We start from the raw sequence: 24,947 nt of genomic DNA on the forward strand, positions 1-24,947 counted from the left end.
AAGCAGAGCCTGGTTGGTTATGGTCAATACCTCACTTGTTACAAGCAAACAAAGGGATATGCTGTTCAATATGTTCCTGCAGTCTTTGGCATGATCAACATGTCTAGCATCACACAGGCACTGAAATTTATGCACCTTAGTACTAATGAGTTTGATATGCTTTTCACAGCAAGCAAGATATTTCTGTGGTCACTCTATGCTCACTTACAGTGTTTAGTGATAAAAATAATTAATTCAGTTCAGAATTCTTCTCTATTCCATGATTTCACTAAAGCTTGGTTAACTTCTGTGGTGATTGATCACTGTGTTCATTTTAAGTCAAACGGTTCGTTCTATGAAACCCCAGGTAAAATTTGAAAACCAATAATCCATACTTTAATACTATCATGACAAGAAATTTTTGATACACCAAGGAATTACTGAGGGATGTGCTGAATGTTGGAATTCCTATCTCTGAGATGAGAACTTAGGCCACGCAGAGTCTTGAGTGATTAGGTCGACAAGTTGCAAAGAAGTCCAAAACTAGAGGGCATAGGTTCAAGGTGAGAGGGGAAAGATTTAAAAGGGAAATAAGGGACAACTTTTTCATGCAGAGGGTGGTGTGTGTATGGAATGAAAGGCCAGAGGAAATGGAGGAGGCTGATACAATTACAATATTTAAATGGCATCTGGATGGGTATATGAATAGGAAGGGTGTGGATGAATATGGGCCAGATGCTGGCAAAAGGGACTAGATTAATTTAGGATATCTGGTCAGCGTGGATGAATTGGACCAAAGGGGCTGTCTCAGTGCTATACATCTCTATGACTCTATGACACATCATAAAATCAATGTTTTAGTAATGTTTTTTGTTTGTATGTTTCTGTGAGTATGCGTCTGTATAGGTGACCTCTAGTTGACTGAAAATTGTAACATTTGGCTTTAAAATTCACCTGAAGCTTTGATACAGCAGATTCTGTTTAATAACAGGGGTGGAACCCTTTTTGGAGATGCAAACAGAACGGACCATTTCAAGGCTCAGTAAGTTGGAAGCAGGTAAAGAAGGTAGTCAGCATCCTGCAGCTGAAATGCTGCCATTAACTTTGTGCTGCTGAATGGACTGGGACTCAGAGAAAGCCAGGGAACCATTGTAACTTCATACTACAAAGAGTTTGGACTCAGGGAAGCCCCATTGTAGCTGTTTGTAGTAACATGCATGAGAAGCTGACATGGTGTCTGTGTTCAGAGGCTGGAATATAGCAGGGCCAACACAATGGGACACAGTCTCCGTCAGATGTTTGTTCAGCTGGAGAGAACAATATTAAAGTTCGTTCTCTGAACAGGTATTAACAAGATTTTAGGTGTTCTAATCATGGTATCTGTAAAGTTAAGACATAAAGAAAATGAGTTTTAATTCTCTATAAATCTCTGTGGTGTACTGTCAGCATCTGTTTCATGAGTTCTTTGCTGATGAAGTGAAGTGGTTAACATTTCTAGCAGCTGAAAAGGCCTCTATAGTTGAACAGTGGTGTTTTCTTGTACAGTTAGTTTCTTCAGAACATCAGACTTTGGAAGGAAGAGTTTTCTCCAGCCGTTCTGTGGTTTCTGAGACTGTCTGCCTGGCTTTCCTTCAAATGAACAGCGTTTGGTTCTGAACACGTTTTTTTTGCCTCTGTCATAATTCCCCTTCGTGGTCAGTTTATATGTGTCAACCTCTAAATTATCTGTTTCAGGCTGATGAGTCATCCTTCCAATTGTGATGGTTGATTTGCCTCAGTTTTAGGGCTAAACTCAATTGATATGTTTAAGCTGAAGCAACCAATGTTTCAAATGCCATAGTTCTCAATTTGAATGGCATCCACTTTGATGTGTGTTGAGGCAGGAAGCAATGTTTTGCCCAAGGCTAGGGCCATTCTAAAAGTGTCCCTCTTGTGATTTCAGAAGAAACAGCATATTTCAATAGATTTTGAAACAGTCCACGTCACCTGTAGTGCCCTCCCTGAAACTTAATTTCCATTGCACAAATTTTAAGCTGAAATAATTTTCATAAAAACCTACAATATAAGTTTATTGTACCATTTACCTTTTCATGCTGACCACTTGCAATAGTTGCACATTTTTTTCAGTTTTTAGAGTAGATGTGTAGCTCGGGTTATGGATCTTGTCGTTTGTTGGCTTGCTGAGCTGGTTCATTGTTTTTTTGCAGATGTTTCATTCCCCTGCTGGAAAACATTATCAGTGCAGCCTCTGATGAAGCACTGTTGTGTTTTCCCGCCTGTTATTTAAACTCAGTGTCTATCGGGATGGATTACCTCACTTCCGGCTTTCCTTCGCTGTGGAGTATATATGGGGTTAAGCTGTATGTGTTTGTTGATGGCTTTCTTGATGGAGAACCAGGTTTATAGGAATTCCCATCGACTGGGACAACACCAAGATCCTGGGAGCAGCAAAGTAGAGACAAGCACGGGATACACTTAATAAAAATATGTATTTATTTTCAAATTAATTTAAACATACAGGAACCAAGCAAGTCTAAGGCTAATGGTGTCATAAAAGGATACCAGCTGAAGATAACAGAAAGAAAAACTCAGGCAGTGATGTGCATCAACAGTACTAATCTGGAGTATAGTCTTGTTCTTTCTGGAGAATCATACACAATAGCAATTACTGCCTACAACTCAGTCGGCAACTCCCCTGCGTCTGTGCTGTTAGTGCCTTCAGCAAATCAGAAAGGTAAGTGTTGCAATTAAATGACACAAGTTGATGATTCATGGTGAAAGAATTGTAATGTTGAGTGATGCCTCTTCATAGAATGGTCCCACCATCCCAGAAGCATGTGTGGTGAACTTTTGTCTCAGTCCCTCATAGGTAATAAAAACTCTCCTGAGCTAAGGAGACCAAAACTGATCACAGTTTTCCAAGTGTAGTCTAGCTGGGGTGCTGTACAATTGAAACAAGACTTTGCTACTCCTGCACTCAAATCCTCTTACCATTCGACTTCCTAATGGCTTGCCGTATCTTTAGGTTAATCTACAGTAATTTATTGATGAGGACATCAGTATCTATTTGTGGTTCTACATTTTCTAACCTCTTACAATTTAAGAAATATTCTGCACATCAGATCCTCCTACCAAAGTGAATAATCATACACTTCCCAGTTGTATTGCATCCACCATGTTCTTGCTCATTCAGTAAGTCAATACAAATCCTACTGAAGCCAGTTTATAACTTTCACACAACACAGATTCCCATCTTGATTTGTGCTACCTACAAACTAGGAAATATTACATTTTGGCCCACATCCAAACCATTGATATCTATTGTGAATTCATTCATAACATGTTGCCAATGTGAGATTGACCTATTTATTCTTAGTGTTTTCTGCCTGATAGCCAAGCCTTTATCCATATTATCTCATCGCACATTCTTTACTTTCACTAAGTCATCTAGAATAAGAGGCTTTACTAAAAGCTTTCTAAAACCCTCGTTTACCATTATTTCTGGCAAGTTTGTAGGCTTTTTCTTTTAATCTCATACAACCTTTCACTTGTTAGCCAAAATTGACTGACTTTTTTGGGTTTTATGCCTTGTGGAACTGGACAATTGCTGCATGTTGTGTCATACTTCTTTAAATTTATTTAAACTCATTCTTGGGATGTAAGTGGCACTAGCTGGGCCAGCATTATACATGTGAGGCTGTCCAGTTTTGCTGGAGAAATTAAAGGGCAAATTATTATCTAAATGGGAAACAGATTCAAAGTGCATCAGTGTAGAGGGATCTGGGCATTTCAGTGCATGAAAACAGAAAGTAGGTGTGCAGGTACAACATATAATAAGACAAGTGAATGGGATCCTGGCACTTATTGCAAAAAGACTGGATTACAAAAGTAAAGAAGTGTTGTTACAATTATGTAAGATGTTGGTGAGACCACACCTTGAGAATTGCATCCAGTTTTGGTCTCCTTGCTTGAGGAGAGATATGATGATACTGGAGTTCAGAGGGGGTTAACCAGATTGATTCCAGGGATGAAACGACTGTCGTACAATGAGCAGTTGAATAGTTTGGGCTTGTATATGCTGGAGTTCAGAAGAATTGGGGGGAGGTGTTTGATGGGTGCAGTTGGATTGAGGTATATATAAAATGCTAAAGGGGTTTGATTTGGTATGTGTTGAACAAATGTTCTCCCTTGTGAAACAAGAGGTCATAGAAAAAGACTGAAAAGAGGCAAGTTCAAAACTGGGATGAAGAGAAACTGCTTCTCTCAGAGGGTTGTGAATCTGTGGCACTCACTGCCCCAGGGTGCAGTGGAGGTGGAATCAATCAATGGATTCTAGAAAGAAGTAGATATCTTTCTGATGAAAAGCAGGATAAAGGGTGATGGGAAGCAGGCAGGAAAATGGAGCAGGGTCACAAGGCTGGATTGCTTACTCCCATTCCTAATTCCTATATTGTTCCTATTACTGCCAGTCCTGTTTGCCCACCACTTTGTTGCGGATCTAGAGTCACATGTAGGCCAAACTGGGTAAGGATGAAAGATTTCCTACCCTGAAGGCCAATAGTGAACCACATAGTTTTTATGATGATTAATAGTGGTTACGTGATTGCCAATAGTTCAGATTTTTAAAAATTGAATTCAAATTTCCTCATCTACCATGGTGGGATCTCACCCCATCCAGAAAATCAACCTGAGATTCAGGATTACAAACCAAACGTACAATCCACATCAGCCACAATGTCCTTCATATCTTCATAATTTCCTGTGTTCAACATTAATATCATGATTTCAGAATGGACAATGTCACTTCCAAAAATGATATAAAATTCTAATATATTATTGTAATTTAGTCCCTACAGGGATCTTTTGCAACAAGATTATTAACTATCCCTTTTCCATTATATATTACAGATCTAAAATAACCTGTTTTCTGGTTGGCTCCCCAACATAATGTTCCAGAAAGCAATCCCCTACATACTCCAGAAACGTTTGGAACGTACTTATCCTCCATGGCTTTAGTGCTCATTAGTTTTACCCAGTCTTCATGTAGATTGAAATCATCCATGATTGCAGTATTATCCATGCGAGATACTTCTCTTACCTCCTGATCAATACTCTGCCCCGCATTACCACTAGTGTTTGATGCTCTATAAACAACTCCTACCATTTTTTGCTGCCCTTTGCTGTTTCATTGATCCATCCAAACAGATCCCACATTTTGTTCTTCTAAGCTGAAACCCTCCCCCTCTGATGTGTTGATCCTCTCTGTTATTTTTAGTGCATCACCACCTCCTTTTCCTTTTGTTGCAATCAGGTAGAATAGCCTTAGCTATGAATTTTTGGCATTATTCTGCATTCAAAGTTAGCCCCCACTTTGCCTGCTTTCTAATTCCACTTGCCATTTATATCCTTTCTTCCAATTTGAGTCATCCGTCAGGTTCCCATCATGCTAACAAGGTAGCTTAAACCTTCCCTAAGAGCACTATCAAATCTCCCTGTGAGAATGTTAGTTCCAGCCTTGTTAAGGTGTAACCCACCTAGCTTGTACAGGCCCTCATGCCCCTGACCCAGTCAAAATGCCTCAAAAATGTAATAATCTCCCTCCTTCGGCAATTCTCCAGCCAATCAGTCCTCATATTTTTATGTTTAATAGCCCTGGGACTAATCCTGAGAATACTGCTCTTGAAGACCCACATTTTCACTTCCTTCCAAATATCTCTAAATCCTGTTTGTGGTATCCTATCTCTCTCATTTGTATACATGTCATTGATATGAACGTGAAACATAATCTTGGGCTTTTAGGTCTTCCCCAGAAGGATAGCCCGCAGTTGCTCTGTGACAGCCTCCACTGTGGAAACATGGAGGGAAATTGTCATCCTGGAGTCATATTTATTGCCGTTTAAATGCCTGTCCAACCCTTGACTATGAAACCCCCCAATCACTATCACCCTGCTGCTCTTTTTCTCCCCTCCCATACTGCTGAATCGCATGTGGTGCCACAGACTTGGCTGTAGCTGCACTTCCCTGAGGAAGTTTACCCTTACCAGTATCCAAAACAGAAAACTGATCAGCAAGGAAGGCAGACGCAGGGGACTGTTGCACTGCCTATTCCTTTTAGGCTACCTGACTATTGCCGATTCTGTCTCCACCTGTACGCTCCAAACCTGTGGTGTCGCTGCCTCCCTAGACATGTCATGCACATGTGCCTCTCAGATATGCAACAATGACTCAAGCCACTATTTAAGTTCAAAATCCCAGAACTCAACTCTTATGCAACGGGTAGCACTTCCTGCAGATGTGCTGGTCTAAGGACATATGATGTGTCAATAGCTTCCCACTTACCACAGGATGAGCATTCCACACAGCTTAGCTGACCAGCACATATGGTAACTTTTCAAAAGTACTTACTACAATTAAAATATGGAGAATAGCAGACCAGTTATTTACCAAAGTAGGATGCCAATTGCTGGAGGATTAAAAAAGGAGAAGCAAAAAGCAGCTCCTCTCTCCTCATTAAACTCCCTCTCACTGACCAAACTCCAACTTAATATTCAGTTCCACAGAGTAGCTCTCAGGCCAGGGGAGACTGCCTCTAAGGGAGGCTTCTTTTACGCATTGATTTTATGAACCAGACCCCCACAAAAATATTTTAAAAAGATAGCTTAGACCCTAATCTTTTTTTATTTTAAAGACAAACGTAAAGTGTCTCAGATGCAATATAACTGGTCAAACTACTCAATGTTAAGCAAAACACAATTTATTTAAACACTGTAGTTAAAACAGAACCAAAGAAAGAACAAGTTAACAGATTGGAGGCATAACAGAATAATAGATACACTACCTATTCCTAATTAACTGCTCCAGTATATTAACATCCCATAAACACATCCCTTGGCAAAAAGGAAAATTCAGATACAGATTCTCACAGTTGCTGTGCAACAGCCAATGGCCAATGGTTTAGTGGCGTTAGTGCTGGACTATTAATCCAGAGACCAGACAACGTTCTGGGGACCTAGTTCAAATCCTGCCTCGGCAGATGGTAGAATTTGAATTCAGTTAGCATCTGGAATTAAGAATCCAGCAATGACTATGAATCCATTGTTGATTGTCAGGAAAAACCCATCTGGTTCACAACTCTCCTTTAAGGAAGGAAACTGTCATCCTTACCTGGTCTGGCCTACATGTGACTCCAGACCCACAGCAATGTGATTGACTCTTAACTACCCTCTGGGCAATTAGAGATGAGCAATAAATGCTGCCTAGCCAGCGATGCCCTCATCACGTGAATGAATTTTTTACAAAAGCAGGTCTCCAATCCAGGAGGCAAAAAATGTCAAGAGAAGATTCAGAGACAGTAGCAGCAGAAGATATTCACTGAAGCTCCCAACTCTTTTGTGACCCTAATGTTACGAGACAAAATAAACCAAAACCCAGAAAAGTGGTCTGAGAGAGCTGGCCACACTCATTCAAGCTGTTAAAACAAAACTGAGGCCTCACAAGCTTGTTACTCAAGAGGTCTTCAGTAGGCAGTTTGTCCCTCTGCCTTACAAACTTCTCTTCAGAAAAAAGGTCAGAATAACCTCTTAAAATGATAGCATTGTCTCCCTGTCAAAAACTTAATCTTCTGAAAAGTAGTTTTCATGAGCTGGAAATATTCTCAAAGAGTTTGCATGCTCCTGATTCAGACTGGAAGAAAATTTAGACATAGATTTTCTGCTGGCCAGACTGTCATTATTCTAAATTAGCTTGGATTTGCACGCTGGAATCCTGGGAACTTCCAATTGTAGCTTTCGTGAGAGGAATTTCCTGGGAAATTGAATTTTCTACTTTGCAATTCCTTTCGTCTTGAAGCTCCAAAAAGTTTTCGTTTAAATCAGACACTTTGCATGGTTCTGATGAAATTGCGTAGTAAAATAGTTACTCAGGAGAAGTTATACTTTTATAAAAACAGTCTAACTCCTGAGTAACAATTAAACTAAAATCATACTTACCTTATACAATCAGCAATACACTTGCCAAAGACCCTAACCTGCCAACATCCCAGGACCCAACCCCTCGTTCCTCCCTATCCTAACAGCCCATTTCTGCCATTAGAATTGATGCCTTTGCCAGATCGAACCTTCCCCCTGTCACCAGCCTCACTGAACCAATCCACTCCCACCTCCACTAGGCTGGATCTAGTGTGACGCAACTCGACAGGCAACTTGACATCTACTCAGCTGACACCCCATTAACTTCTCAGCTGGTATCTTACCAGACGGCACTGTACTTACCTGGCATCCTGCCACTCTACCCACCTGGCACCTTAACTGCCATTCTACTCCCCACCTATCTCACACCCTCCCCTGCCAGCACACTTACATCACACTTTCCTAGTGATTGTTTGACAGCAGCTGTCAAGGTGGCTATCTGATCCTTTACATTTCAGGCTACAATTCAGCAGAGTGCAGTGAATTGTGGACATGATTGCCTTCCTCTGACAGAATGGAAGCATGGCTCTGCATTCCTGAAGGAGCCTTGCACTGAATCTCCTCTCAGAAATACACATCTCCCTTCTTTCGTAAAAAAGAACAGCACATCTCAGAAAAATGGGCCCTTAAATTCTAACTTAAAAGTAGTTTTTAGTTATTTGCTAAATGAAAGAAAATCCAAGCTGCAGATTTTTTTAAAGAAATCCCTTAAAACTCTCCCACTCACGAGCTCTCAGTGAAGTCTGCTCTGATCAGCAATCCTTTGGAGATTGTAGGAGATTGTATGGCCTTCAAAAGTGCAAAGCAAGGCAATTCCATGGTGCATTTGTAAAGTTAGACATAAGTGCTGACCTCAGCAAGCCGTCCCTGAAATTAGCAGAGGCTGTGACAAAGCATAAGTAGATTTCCATCTACTTTTGGTTCACCCCAGTCAGTGTCTAGTCAAAATTATAACAGGAGAGGAAATGACTTATTTAAATGATAAATTAAGTAGTGCATAAATCCAGAATTGGTGAAGAAGCAATTGTTTGACTTTCAAATATAAGTTTGATTTCTGTCAAATTAAATTCTCTAATGATCAATCTGAGAACTTTGTTTTGTTTGTTTTTGATTGTAGAACTCCCACCTGTGCTCCATGTCAGTGCTGCCCCACATAATCACCAACTGATGATAGAATGGAAAGCTTCTAGCTCCACTATAAATACATACATAGTTGAATGGTGTGTGGTAGAGTCAGACAGTAATGAGTGTAGTGGGCCAGTTCATTGGATGTATGAACCGAATACCACAAACAAGGCATTTGTGAAAGGTGAGTGATCAATGTAACATAGAGAAAACATATTGTTGTTTTGGGAATCAATAGTGCTGCATAAAAGGTCTGATTACCCTTCATCTAAAATCTGGGCTTGATATAATTATTTTAAAGCATTTAGTGCCAAAAATGAGGAAAAGGCAATTGGAGGATTTAACTTGAAACTCCAAAACCTGTGGAAAGAATTGCTTTTTGGTGTCACAGGAGTTTTATTCACTACAATGCTGGTCACTGAAATAAGCTGACTTTCTGGGGTCAGGGTTAATATTCAAGGGGATCCCTGGCCTAAGGAAAAAGACTATTGCAGACTTCAGAAGCCCCTGCCATTGTACCCTGATTCTTTCTGACCTGTTATAATTAAAATTACTCCCTAACTACCAAGATCAATGCAGAAAAGAAAATAAGTGTGCCCTGGTGCCCTGCTTTGTATTGGTCAAATGACAGAAAATACGCCATATGACACATTTTGGTCATAAAAGTGCTATGATAAAATTTCCTTCCATGTTTGAGTGGATATGAAATGGCCTAGAGGAAATATACTTGACAAAACAATGTACAACATAAAAGCACTGAAATCTGGCGATTTATCAAGGTTTACTCAAACTTTCACAGTTCAACTACGATGTCAATAAATACTGCGGTTTCAAATATTTCTTCACTGTGTATATTATGCCGTAGAAAAAGAATGTTAGGATTAAGTTTATGAATTAGAGTTGTTAGAAAGAAATTCACCGAACAAGAAATGTCATGTTATAAGTGTTATGTAGACAAGCACAGCAGCTAATCTTCACATTTCAACATACACCAATTGGGAATGAGCTGAAAGATTTTGTTGAATATTGACTACGCTAGCAGAGAAACTCTTCCACACATTGGAGAATTGTAAACATTCCTGAGATCAGCTAGACAGGACCTCAAGAAAGCTGCACCTACAACAATGCATCGGGGATAATAGGAACTGCAGATGCTGGAGAATCCGAGATAACCGGGTGTAGATCTTTTCTGATGAAGGGTCTAGGCCCAAAACATCAGTTTTCCTGCTCCTAAGATGCTGCTTGGCCTGCTGTGCTCATCCAGCTTTACACCTTGTTATCCCTACAACAATACAGTTGTTTTTCAGTACATTATTGCATTTCATGATCAACCTAGGTTGTACACACCAACCTAGATTAAGTGAACAAGTTCCGAAGTGAGACTTGATCTCAAGAGCAGATTTTCCATTCAGTTTAAATACCAAGGAATAAAAGAATAGATTAATTCAGTGTCAAGAGAGTTGATCCGTTTCCAGCATCGGTCTAATTAAAGTAATAGAGATGAATTCGAGACTTTAGATTCCGGATTCATTCGTTGTTGAAAACAGACAGAAACATCATGCAGCCATTTAAAGAACAGGCTCGATCTATTTCTGCAGCGTTTCTACAAATGCTCCCGGTCTTTATGCTGGGAGTTTAGTAATGCCCTTTTGGAAATTCTGCCACTTTTTTTAGTTCTACCTAATCTTATCAAACACAGTGTATGCTGGAGAAACTCAACAGGTTTGGCCGTATCTGTGGAGGGAGAAACAGAGGTCATATTTTGAGTCCAATCATGCTGGACTTGAAATGTTAACTCTGTTTCTCTCTCTATGGATGTCGCCAAACCTGCTGAGTTTCTCCAGCAGCGGCAGCTTTTGTGCTCCTAAGACGCTGCTTGGCCTGCTGTGTTCATCTAGTTCCACACTTTATTGTCCAGAATTTTATGTTTTCTTTAGATTTCCAGCATTTGCATTTTGCCTTTACATTTTATTACATGAACTAATGGACAGTGATACATCACCTGAAACATTCTCTTTACTTCAGTGCATCTTTTTCCCACAGAAAACATTGTGGCATTCAAGCGCTATAAGATATCAGTTTACCCCTTGTACAATGATGGCCCTGGATCTCCACTTTCAACAAAGGCATATCTAGAAGAAGACAGTTAAGTGGATTCCAACAATGTCGCCCTAAAACTCGCATACTTAAATCAAGTTTTAAAATTATGTAATTGTATTAATAGCAGGGCTGGTATCAAATTCTAGTCGAATTGGTTTCAAATATGTTTGCCCAAGGTTTGAAGCTGGGCTGCAGATATTAAGCATTGAGTGAAATATTATTGAAAGAATCAACCAAGAGCCCAACATGAATTGTGGCTGTGGAACACCTCATCCTTGCCTGTTAGTTGTGTCAGTAAAATCACTTCACATCTTCCTGTTCTCAGAAATCACAGGAGGTATTGTGATTATCACAGTCACAACAACTAAATGATGTTATAGAGTGTATCTTATAAACACCATCTCAGGCAACTGAAATGCAAAAGTATTATGAAGTGTATGACAGTTTGGTGCAGCTAGTCTTTTACCAATCTTCATCCTTTTACAGCTCCAGCATCTGGTCCCTTTGTTCATCTGAAGGAAGCAGGAAAAGCTGCAGCTCAGTTGGAATGGGATGAAATTCCAGTAAACGAAAGGCGTGGATTCATCACAAATTACACCATCTTTTGCAAGAGTGCTGGTGAAAGTGAATCATGTGAGCTGAAACAAACCTTACCTGTCGTACTGTTACTGAAATAAAACTCCCATTCAGTGATTGGGCCATAATTTACACAATTATGCCTGAGTTAAATGAATTAGATCTGTGGCTAAACATAGGGTAGCGGCCACGCATTTGATTTCCTCTTCCTCCTTTGTTAATAAACGTCCGGTAATTTTCCAGATCCATAAAGACTTTAAAAATTTCATACTGATCTGCAGTAAAATTCTTCTGCTGTTCTTAACTCATATACTTAATTGCCCAGTTCCCTACAAATGCTATAAATCTGTCTCATACTGTCTAATGGAAAATCAGTCATACGCTTTTTCATAAGATTGTTCAACAGTACAAGCAGAATAGCACAGTCTTATGGTTTTCAATGACCATAAGTCATGAACCAGAACTTTGGGTGAGACTGAAATGGTCAGATTTACATGTGTGGTTAAGGGTAATATCTAAATTTACTTGAACATCTGTCAAGCAGACGTAACCTTGTGGGCAAGGCTTTCAAATACATCATGTAGAATGTATATGATAAGTTTTTCATTCCTCTTTTTATTGCAATATTTTCCTGCTTTTCTTCTTCTATCCACGTAACTCATTTGGCATCACTCTGCAAAAAATTGAACACTGACTGGTAGGAACAGTTTTAAGAAATAAATCAATTTCCATCATGTTGACAGCTGAAATCATTACGTCTTCCATTAGATGTTCAGGGTTGAATTACTCTGGTCATTACATGTAGCAATGTCCTAGAGATTTGGTAATGGTATGTAATTTTGATGTAACTACACAACATTGGATCCACCCATACCTTGTGTCACTCAGACATTTGTAATTATTAACTAGAGAATATTTTGCACACGATCTTCATAATTGAACTGCACTTTCCATTTCTTTGCTGCTTGGTAATTGATTCAGATTTAAGTCAGACATGGTAAGCTGGTGATTTCCTTTGCCAGAGGTTCATTGATAACCAGGCTGGTTGTATTGCATCATTATTTGCCCCTCCTGACCAACTTATTGAATATAATGTTATAATTTTCGCATTTTAAATGTACAACATCGGAATTTTTAGTCTGTTACCATACCACTACTCTACTTTGGCCAGGTCTCCAGGCGCTATGAAGGGAGAAAAAGTCACAGATCCATCACACCAAGGCGCAGAAATTACTGGACTGGAATAAGTTGAATGCTACACTAAATTTAAGCCTGTTTAGCTGACCAGTATTAATACTATGTGGGAAGTTGCCGTATGTTGATCCAGTAAAGATGCACGTGCAGTGATACGTGTCCAAGTCACAACAAAATGTGACTTGGACATGAAATTAAGTTTGACAGATTTTTCCGTAGCTGCTATCATTATCTTTCATGGTGGTTGACATCTTAAGTATATGAAGAACAAAATTCATACCATAGTAACAATACACCAGTCATCAGGGGTCTAACTGAGGTAAACAGGAATCAGAGTGGAAGTTCTCTACTGTGGTATTACATAGCACAAAAGATGATGGCTGTGGTTTCTGAAAGTCAGTACATTGGACAGGACATTGATGCAAGGATTCCTCAGGGTAGTGTCATAAACTAACCACCTTGGGCTACTTCATCAATGATCTTCTATCCATCAGAAAGTCAAAGGTAGGGTTTTTCGTTGATAATTGCAGAATATTCAGAACAATTCACAACTCCTCAGCTGCTGAAGTAATTCATGGCAATATGCAGAAAGACCTGGACAACATTCAGGCTCAGGCTGATAGTGTCAAATAAAATTAGCATCCCCCAACTACCTGGCATTGACTATCTTCAACAAGAGAGCACCGACCTATATTTCTTGACATTCAATGGCATTACCATCACTGAATCTCCTACTATCAAGATCCTGGGCTTACCTTTGGCCAGGAACTGAGATCATAAACCTTGCTGAATATAATGCAATGCTTAGCAAACGCCCTGACCTCTGAGTTAATGCTTCAGGTCCATTGACCCTTCTCAGAACTGATAGTAGCTAGGAAAAGGATGGGTTTTATACAGAAGGTGGGGTGGTGGGCAGGGGAGAGAGTAGACAGTAGATGAGATACAGCCCAAAGAGAGAGAAAATAATAGTTGGACAGACAAAGGAATGGTTCAATGTCAGTCTGGGGAATGACAAACTGCTAATGAGGGCTATTAGTAGCTGACCTTGGGTTGTGTATGCTAGCAGCCCATGTAAGACAAGACCTGGTGAGCTGGGATGGGGGAAAACATAGGGAAAGGTGCTTAGGCCCTAAAATTGTTGAACTCGATATCGAGCCCAGAAGGCTGTAGGGTCCCCAAGCGGAAAATGAGATGCTGCTCTTCCAGCTTGCACTGAGCTTTGCTGGAGGACTGCAGAGTGCCTGAGTCCAAGATGTTGGCCAAAGAAGAGGGTGCTGTATTGAAGTGGCAGGCAACTGGAAGCTTTACAGACAGAATGTAGGCGTTCTGCGAAGTGATCACCCAGACTGCACTTTGTATCCCCAATGTAGAAGAGATCACATTGTGAGCAGCAAATGCAGTACAAATGTACAAATGAAAACGTATAGCACAGGAACAGGCCCTTCGCCCCACCAAGCCTGTGCTGACCATCATGCCCTAATTAATCTAAAAGCAAACCTGCTATTTTTCAAACCCGATCCCTCTATTCCCTCCCTATTCATGCACTCATCTAGGTGCCTCTTAAATACCTTCAATGTGCCTACTTCCACCCCCTCTTATGCTAGTGCAATCCAGGCTGCTACCACTCTCTGTGTGAAAAACTTCCTTTGCACATCTCCCTTAAACTTTCTCCCTCTCACCTTGAACCTGTGTCCCCTTGAAATTGAAACTTCAACCCTGGGAAAAAGCCTCTGATCATCCATCCTGTCTATGCCACTCATTATTTTGTAGACCTCTATCAGGTCTCCTCTCAGCTTCCATCGTTCCAGTGAAAACAATCCTAGTCTTCTCAACCTTTCCTCATAGCCAATGCCCGCGAGATCAGGCAACATCCTGGGGAACGTAATCTCTCCAAAGCTTCCACATCCTGCTGGTAATGTGGTGACCAAAACTGCACACAATACTCCAAATGCAGCCTAACAAGGGTTTTATATAGTTGCAACATGTTTTGCCAACTCTTGTACTCTACACCCCGGGTGATGAAGACAAGCATGCCGTATGCCTTCTTAATCACCTTGGCTATCTGTGTTGTCACTTTCAGGGAACTATGGACCTGCATGCTCAGATCTGTCTGAATGTCAGTGTTCCTAAGGGTTCTGTCTTTTACAATATAATTCACACTTAAATTTGATCCTCCAAAATGCAACACCTCGCATTTGTCTGGATTAAACTCCATCCACCATTTCTCTGCCCAAGTCGTCAATCTATCTATATCCTGTTGTATATTTTCACGATTGTTGGCACTATTAGCAACTCCACCAATCTTCGTGTCATCAGCAAACTTGCTTATCAGACCACTCACATTTTCCTCCAGATCATTTATTTACACTACTAACAACAAAGATTGACCCCTGCGGACTAGATTGAGTGAAGTACAGGTAAAGCGTTGCTTCACCTGGAAGGTGTGTTTAGGTCCTTGGATACTGAGGAGAGAGGCAGTAAATGCAGGTGTTACGCCTTCGGCGGTTGCAGGGAAAGGTACCATGGGGCCATGGGGATGTGTTGGAAGTGCAGGAATGGAGCAGGGTTTCCTGGAGAGAATCTCCCTGCAGAAGGCTCGCAAAGGTGAGGGGGAGATGAAACATGTGTGTGGTAGTGGCATCCCACTGGAGGTGGCAAAAATGGCAGTTAATGATCTTATCGATGCGGAAACGGGTGGGATTGTAGGTAAGGACAAGAGGGACCCTCTCACTGTTGGGGGAAAGAAGAGAAGGGGTGAGGGCCATAGTGCAGGAGATGGTTCAGACTGGGCAATCTTTGGTTGATGAAGAAGGTGGACATTTTGTCAAAGTTGGCATCATCAGAATAGAGGCAGTAGAGATGGTGGAACTGGGAGAATTGAATACAGTCTTTACAGGAAGCACAGAGTGAGGTTGTAATATCGAGGTAACTATGGGAGACAGTGGATTTGTAGTGAATATTGGTGACCAGCCTATTGCCAGGAATGGAAATAGAGTTGTTGAGGAATGGAAGGGAGGAGTCAGAAATGGACCAGGTAAAGGTGCGTCCTTTCCAACTCCAGATGTGAGAGGGAAGCAAAACTGATGACATCATCAATATATGGGAGAAAAAGTTGTGGGTGGGGGCTGGAATAGGACTGGAACAGGGAATGTTCCATGCACCCCCACAAAGAGACAGACATAACTGGAGCACATGTTGGTACCCATGGCCACCCCTCGGACCTGAAGAAAATGAGAGGAGTTAAAATAGAAGTTGTTAAGGGTGAGGGACAACCTTGGTCAGGCAGAAGAAGGCGATGTTTGATAGGGATGGTTCAGGCCTTTGCTCCAGGAAGAAGCAGAGAGCTCCAAGACCATCCTGGTGGGGGACGTACAATGTAAATAGATTGTACATCCATGGTGAAGAGGAGGCAGCTGGAGCACGCAAACTGGAAATTGTGAAACTGACATAAAGCGACACAGGAATCGCAGATGTAATTGGGAAGAACCTGGACAAGGGGAGAAAAGTCCAAGCCAAAGTGGAAATATATGAGTTCTGTGGGGCTGGAGCAGGCGGAAACAATAGGTCTGCCCAAGCAGTCATGTTTGTGGATTTTGCAAAGGAGGTAGAATCGAGCTATGCAGGTTTGGGAGACTATGAGCTTGGAAGCAATGAGGAAGAGATCACCAGATAAAATGAGGTTGATGAGCATAGTGGACACAGTAGCCTGATGTTGTAATCCAAATGGGTTGAGCCTGAGCCAGAGGCAGTCACTGAGGGATGTGATGTGGCTGTTGAAGCATGTTTTGCCAAATACCTTGTCAAATATCGGGAGCGACAGCAAAACTAATGACAAAGAGCAAGAAAAAGAAAAAAAGATTGGAAAGGAAAACCTTTTGGAGAGAGGAGCAGAAGTTCTTCAAGGTGGGCATGCCTGAAGAGAAATGGCAGTGATTTTAACATCAGACAAAAAAAAATCAAAAGAACTGTGGGTGCTGGAAATCTGAAACAAAAACATAAATTTCTGGAAAATCTCAGTAGCATCTGTAAAGACAAATCAGAGTTAACCTTTCGGGTCTAGTGACCCTTCTTCAGAACTGATGGTAGCTAGGAGGAAGATGTTTTTTACACAGAAGATAGGGTTCAGGGTAGAGAATAAACAATAGGTGGAGGTAGAGCCCACCTTGTTCCCTGGCCAATTTCTCTGTCTCAGGCTCGCTGCAGTGCTTCAGTGAAGCTCGACACAAACTGGAAGAACAGCATCTTATTTTCAGCTTGGGAACTCTACAGCCTTCTAGAGTTAATATCAGGTTGAATAATTTTAGGGCTTTAACACCTTTCCCCATGCTTACCCCTATCCCCACACACCAGGCCTTGTCATCATGTGGGCTGCTGCTACACACAACACACCGTCAGCCACTAATTGTTCCCATTTGTAGCTATTCATTCTCCCAGGCTGATTGTTTTGCACTCCTTTGCTTGTCGACATGTTTTTCTGTCTCTCTGGGCTCTATCACCTCCTGTTACTTCTTCCTTACCGCCTCCTCCCACCCTATCTTCTGAATAAAAAAAATCCCTTTCCTAGCTACCATTAGGTCTGCAGAAGGTCACCAAACCTGAGATTTTTCAGAAATTTCTGCTTTTGTTTCAGATTTCCAGTATCAGCAGTTCATTGGGTTTTATATCACTACCTCTGACCTTATCCTGGAGGTTCTCTCTCCATTTCTCTCTCCACAGATGCAACCTTACCTGCTGAGTTTTTCCAGCAGTTATTGATTTATTCCAGAAGATAATAATTAACTACATACATTTTTTGTTTAAATTGCTTTCTGTTCATTTGCCATTTATTCTAAATCTATCCGATAATTGGACCTATTGCAACTTGAAATAGTTTCTAATTATTTCTGAAGGGTCTTGACCTGAAATGTCAACTTGCCTGCTCCTCTGATGCTGCTTGGCCTGCTGTGTTCATCCAGTTTCACACCGTGTTATCATAGTTGCTAATTACTTTACCAAAATTCATCAGGATTTGGACACCTATACCAAACTGCTCATGACTTTTGATGCTATTGAGAATAATCCCACCATTACTAGTCTCCCAGTGTAACTGAAATCTTTCATTACTGGTGCTGTGTGAGAAAAATCTCTTTTGCACGCCCTCTAAGGTCTTGACAGCCACGCTAACTGACAGTATCCACAGTATCCAGTATCTCCATAACTAATGATTTTATAAAATAGTTTAGAATCAAATATACGTGTAGTTTAGAAGGAGCCCTGTATACCAGTGCTGCACAAGATCCTTAACTGTTCCTTTTCTTTCCCTCATCCATATCCTAATTGTAGTACTTTACCATTACCAGCTGAGATCAGTTTAAACAAATACTAGAAAGTTCACTGAACAGTGTGACTTCATTCTTAAACACATTTGGAGGAATGTTACTGATGCAGGTCTACCATAGAAAGCTTCCTTGGTACAGTGGTGTCAATAAATAGTAAATATCCTTGATTTCATGGAGATTGGTTGATACTGCAATCTACTGACTTATACCAGATCACAACCCAGGGCTGAAACAATAGACCATATCTTTGTCCTGTGACATGAATCACATAATCACCTCTTTTAGGTCTTCAATCAATCCAAGGGTGAATAGAGTAAATGTGTTGAGATGAGGCTTGAAAAACTCACCAAGGAGCCTGACTTCAGATCTGGGAAATGTAGAGTTACCGTCGCTCATTTCAGTCAGTACTTTCCCTGTACAGGTAATGCAAAGTGAAGAACAGCCCATGACTCCCCGTAACAATCAAGTAATTTTACTGGATTTAAACAAGATGATTATGAAGTATTCTTCAGCATTTCTAATCACTTCTCTGGCTGTGTGCTTTTCTATGTTTCTGTACAGGAATGTATAAAACCTATGAATTAGGAGTATAAGTAGACCATATTGCCAAGTCTGTTGCACCATTCACTGTAATCATGGCTGATCGTTGGTGTTAACTCCACTCTCCCACCCGCTCCTATATCCCTTCATTCTCTGAGATACGTCTGTCTCAGACCGAAATATGTGAACAATGGCAGTGAACAATATCTGAACAATGGGGCACCCATAACCCTTTAGGATAGCGAATTCCAAAGATCCAAAATACTTCAAATAAAAAACTCTCCTTTTTCAGTCATAGAGCTATGCTGACGGAAATAAGCATTTAACCCTAAATAAATCTAGTCCCATTTTCCAGTATATGACCCATATTCCTCTCAACCCTTCCTATTTATATACCCATCCACCCTAAATGAGTATTCTCTCATCCTGAGACAGTTACCCTGATGTTTTAGAATTGCCAGCCGGGGGAACCAACCTCTCAATCTCTATCTTAACTAGCCCCTTCACAGCCCACTCTGACTCATTGATATTAGCTCTCATTCCTCTATACAGGCTGATTCTATGAATGAATGCAGCAAAGGTAGAAGTGGTGCAAAAAAAAAATAAAGGTAGAGTCACCATTATTTTACCAAATCATAGGGCTGATCTCCCATTAGAGAGATGACTGACGAGGATCACCATGCCACTGGTGAGGGGAGAGGTTGAGGAGGAGAATCCTTCATGGTAACCTCAGCCACTGCAGGAAGTGAACTCACAAAGCTGGCATTACTCTGCATTATAAATGAGCCATCCAGCCAGTTGAGCTAAATGACTCCCTGCTGTACATAAAATAGGGCTGCTAAGGGAAGGCAATTATTGAAAGGAAGTGTTGTTCAAAGAAAAAGTCAATTGATATGGGTACATTACCATATTTTTCAGTTTACACCAGTGTTTGCACTCTTATTTATAATCTTTTAACAGATGTAACTGTGGGCTCAGCAAGTCGCCAACACACATTGGTTAACTTAAAAGGTAATACTTTGTACCGAGTAATTATCATGGCTTCTACAGCAAAAGGAGGTACAAATGGCACAGCCATCTCTTTCAAAACATTAGCCTTTGGTAAGTTCTGAATGCTGCTGGATCGTGCTATTTATTCATTCAGTTCACTTTAACACAATGTTGTTCATTCATTTTATAAACAAGTAAAAACCATTGCTGGATTCCTATTTGCATATTGGGAATGCTAGAGTCAGGAAAATTGCTATCACTGCAAACGTGGCTTAGAAGAAAGTGTAACAGGATGTCAGATTTTCATACTGATGGGGTGACAGAGAAGGAAACAGATGTTAACTGGAGTTGAAGAGTTCTCCTCTTGATACCCATTGGCTATAGTTTTGCTAGGACTGTTTAATATCACATTCAGTCAAAAATAGCCTTGATGTCAAGGTCTGTCACTCTCACCTTACCTTGGAATTCAGCTCTTTTGTCCATATTTGAACTAAGGCTGTAATGAGGTCAGCAGCTGAGTGGCCCAGGCAGAACCCAACTGAGCATCACTGAGCATCTTATTGCTGAGTAGATGCTGCTTATTGGCACTGTTGATGACACCTTCCATCACTTTAATGAAGATAAAAACGAGGCTGATAGAACGGCAATTGACCAGACCTAATTTCAGTCAGTTTTCAGTAGCATGGCAGGAACATTGTCATCATCCTGTAGCCTTTGCTGAATCCATTATCTTCAGTCCTTTCTTGATATCATGGGAGTGAAGGAAATTGGCTAAAGACTGAAATCTGTCTTACTTGGGGACCTCAGCATAATCCTGACATGCATTTTTAATTTATTTCTGGGATGTGGGCACCATTGACTGGGCCAACATTTATTGCCCACCCCTTAATTGCCCTTGAACAGGTGATGGTGATCTGCCTTCTTGAACCACAGCAATCTATTTGTCTTAGGTAGACCTATAGTGCCATTAAGGATGGAGTTCCATTTCGAACCAGAAATTCTGAAGGAACAGATATTTCCTCCATCATAATGTCGTAAATGGGAATAATTGCCAATGATTGCACAATGTTCAGCACCATTCACAAATTCTCAGAAACTGAAGCAGTTCATTTTCATATGCAGCAAAATCTGGACAATATCCAGTTTTTGGCTGGCAAATAGCAAGTACATTGTGTCACACTAGTGCCACGTAATGGCCATATTGAACAGGAATGACTCTAAACGTAAAGTCAGAAATGGGACATTCATCAATGAGTGCGGAAGAGATAGTAAGAACTGCCGATGCTAGAGTCAGAGATAACACAGAGTGGGGCTGGACGGACACAGCAGGCCAGGCAGCCTCAGAGGAGCAGGAGAGCTGATGTTTCAGGCCCATTTCTGAAGAAGGGTCCCAATCTGAAAAGTCAACTTTCCTGCTCCTCTGATGCTGCCTGGCCTGCTGTGTCCTTTCAGCTTCACATTGTGTTATCTCTGACTCCGTCATTGGCAGTTCTTACTATTTCTTCTGCACTCATTGATGAACATCCCACTTTTGACTTTATGATGGAGGGGAGGTCATTGATGAAGCAGCTGAAGATGGTTGGGCCTAGCACACTGCTATGAGGAACTCTGCAGAGATGTCACAGAGCTGAGATCATGAGACCATAAGATACAAGAACAGAATTAGGCCATTTGGCCCATCACGTCCACTCTGTCATTTCATCATATTTCTCAATCCCGTTCTCCTACCTTCTCCCAGTTACCCTTGATTCCCTAACTAATCAAGAACCTGTCTATCTCTGTCTTAATTATACTCAATGACTTGATCTCCATAACTTTGTGTAGCAATGACTTCCACAGATTATTCGCTCTCTGGCTGAAGAAATTCCTCCTCATCTCTGTTCTAAGTGGTAATCCCTTCACTCTGAGGCTGTATCCTTAGGTTCTAGTCTCTCTTACTAGTGGAGATATCTTCTCCATATCCACTCTTTCCAGGCCTCTCACGGTTCGGTAAGTTTCAATTAGATCAACTCTCAGCCTTTAAAACTCCATTGAGTACATTCTCAGAGTCCTCAACTGCTCCTCATACGACAAGCCTTTCATCCCTGGGATCATTCTTGTAAACCTCCTCTAGAACCCATTTGACACTAATGCATCCTACCGTAGATATGGGGCCCAAAACTGCACACAATATTCAAAATGAGGGCTGACCAGAGCCTTCTACACTCTCAGTAGTACATCTCTGCTCTTGTATGTCAGCCCTCTTGAAATGAATGCTAACATTGTGTTTGCCTTCCTAACTGCATGTTAACCTTATTCTGAGAATCCTGAACTAGGACTCCTAAGTCCCTTTGTCCTTCAGATTTCTGAAGCCTTACTCTGGTTAAAAATAAGTGCATAACCTCACACTTGCCCACACTGTATCCCATCTACCACATCTTTGCCCACACATCCAGTCCTTCTGCAGCCTCCCTGTTTCTTCAACACTGCTCGCCCTTTCACCTATCCTTGTGTCATCTGCAAACTTAGCAACAGAGCTCTCAGTTCCATTTTCCAGATCATTAATATATCACATGAATATTTGTGGTCTCAACATGGAACCGTGCAGAACACCACTAGTCACCAGATGCCATCATGAAAAAGACCCCTGTTTTCCCACGCTTTGCGTTATGCCATTGAGCCAATCCTCTACCCGTGCCAGTCCCTTTCCCCCAAGATCATGGGCCCTTATCTTATTTAACAGCCTCCTGTGCAGCACCTTGTCAAAGGTCTTCTTGAAATCCAAATAAATCATGTCATTGGCTCACCTTCGTCCAAGTTGCTTGTTATCACCTCAAAAAATTCTAACAGATTTATCAGGCAAGACCTTCTCTTGACAAAGCTGTGCTGAGTCAGCCCTATTTTACCATGCACTTCCAAGTAGCCCACAATCTCAGCTCTATCAATGGGCTCTAAAATCTTACCAACGACCGAGGTCAGTGTAACCGGCCTTTAATTTCCTGTCTTCTGCCTCCCTCCGTTCTTGAACAGGAGCGTTACAAAAACCATTTTCCAGTGCTGTGGGACCCTCTCCAGCTCCAATGAGTCTTGAAAGATCATCATCAATGCCTCCACAATCTCCTCAGATGTCTCCTTCAGAACTCCAGGTGGAGTCCATCTTCAGACCTTCCAACTTCCCCAACACATTTTCCTTAGTGATGGGCACAACACTCACCTCTTCCCCGCCACCCCCCCTCCCCCCCGCCACCCCGATTCTCTTTAAGGTCTGGTATGCTGTTAGTGTCTTCCGCTGCAAAAACTGATGCAAAGTACCTATTCAGTTCATCTGTCATTTCTTTGTTCTCCATTACTACTTTTCCAGTCTCGTTTTCCAGCTGTCCAATGTTCACTCTAGCCTCCCCCTTACCTTTTAGATATCTAAAAATACTCTTGCAACTTCTTTCATATTACCAGCTAGCTTACTGTCGTGATGTTGTTGACTTGCTCACCGAGCTGGCCCGTTGTCGTTCGTCGTTGAATGAACGTCAGCTCAGCGAGCAAGTCAACAACCTCACCTACAACCCAAGGTACAGATCTTTGCCAAAACTTTAAGCTTATTCTCGTACTTCATCTTCTCCCACTATTGCTTTCCTTATCATCCTCTACTGGTTTTTAAATTCCCCCCTGTTCTCTGGCTTCCCATGATCTTCACCACATTGGATGCTTTTTATTTGGCTTTTATGCTGTCCCAAACTTCCCTTGTCAACCATGGTTGCTTCATCCTCCCCTTACTATGCTTGCTCGTCTTTGGAATGAATTGCCACTGTGTCTCCTGAATTAATCCCCCTCCCCCCAGAAACTCCTGACATCGCTGCTCCACCATCTTCCCTGCTAGGCTCCCCTTCCAATCACCTCTGGCCACCTCATCCTTCTTGTCTTTGTAGTTACCTTTACTCAACTGTAACACAGTTACATCCGATTCCAGCTTCTCTCTCGAACTGCAGGGTGAATTTTATCATTTTATGGTCATTGCTTCTTAGGGGTTCCTTCACCCTCAGTTTCCTAATCAAGTCTGCGTGGTTGAAGATGACTGACCTCTAAAAACTACAATAATCTTGCTTTGTGCCAAGAATGACTCCAATCAGCAGAGATTTTTCCACCAGTTCCCATTGACTCCAGTTTGATAAGGGCTCCTGGATGGCAGACTCAAATGCAGTCTTTATGTCAAGAGCAGTCAGTCTCATCTCCCCTCACCCAACCACTCAGCACATAAGGCTGAAAATGTATGCAAGTGCCTTGTCTTTTGCATTGAATTGTCAATATCCCCCATCATTGAATATAGGGGATTTGAAGTCACAAATGTCCACCAATGTTCACAATTGAACGTACCAAGACTGCAGAGCTTTGATCTGATACTTTGGTTGTGAGATCGCTTAACCAGATGCTGTTTCTGATATTTGGTATGTAAGCAAACCTGTGTTGTAGCATCATCAGCGATAATGGGAACTGCAGATGCTGGAGAATCCAAGATGACAAAGTGTGAAGCTGGATGAACACAACGGGCCAAGCAGCATTTCAGGAGCACAAGGGTCTAGGCCCGAAACATCAGCTTTTGTGCTCCTGAGATGCTGCTTGGCCTGCTGTGTTCATCCAGCTTCACGCTTTGTTATCTTGTAGCCTCATCATCTCAGTTTTATGATGCCTGGTGCTGTTTATGACGTGTCCTCCTGCACTCTTCACTCTTCAACGTTAATCTTCTGTCTTGATAGAAATAATAAAGTGTGGGGAATACACTGGGCCTTGAAGTTGCAGGTTGTAGTTGAATATAAGTATGCTGCTGGCCATAGATATGCAGCCTCCAATTGCTCAATCTGATCAAAGTTTGTCCCATTATAGCATGGTGGTAATGCTACTGAACACAGTGAAAAATATTTTCAATTTGACCATCCGATGGATACTTTGACAAAAACTATCTTGGAAAGTTACATGTGAAACAGATAGATTTGTCAATATCAGTCAATGGTGATATTATGGAGCCATTCTGGATGATGGACATTGAAGTCCTCCACCCAAATTACAATCTGCGTACTTGTACCCTTGATACATTTTCCATCTAGTGACATTAGCACAACATCACTACCTTCCCATGGTTAAATAAAGAATTGTGGAAGGGAATGGTAACATCACGTGAATGTTACTA

General features: G+C 41.4%; 1 protein-coding gene across 1 annotated transcript in view; it reads left to right on the forward strand.

The window, feature by feature from the left end:
- LOC125458825 (interleukin-6 receptor subunit beta-like) overlaps positions 1 to 24,947 on the forward strand; it is a 57,687-nt gene that overhangs the window by 26,072 nt on the left and 6,668 nt on the right. Inside the window, exons 8-11 of the mRNA XM_059651475.1 lie at positions 2,500 to 2,713; positions 9,064 to 9,255; positions 11,115 to 11,216; positions 11,658 to 11,804. Of these exons, the coding sequence (XP_059507458.1) occupies positions 2,500 to 2,713; positions 9,064 to 9,255; positions 11,115 to 11,216; positions 11,658 to 11,804 (655 nt within the window). The remainder of the gene's footprint in view (positions 1 to 2,499; positions 2,714 to 9,063; positions 9,256 to 11,114; positions 11,217 to 11,657; positions 11,805 to 24,947) is intronic.

The sequence above is a fragment of the Stegostoma tigrinum genome, chromosome 1, assembly GCF_030684315.1.
Source record: "Stegostoma tigrinum isolate sSteTig4 chromosome 1, sSteTig4.hap1, whole genome shotgun sequence".
NCBI lineage: Eukaryota > Metazoa > Chordata > Chondrichthyes > Orectolobiformes > Stegostomatidae > Stegostoma > Stegostoma tigrinum.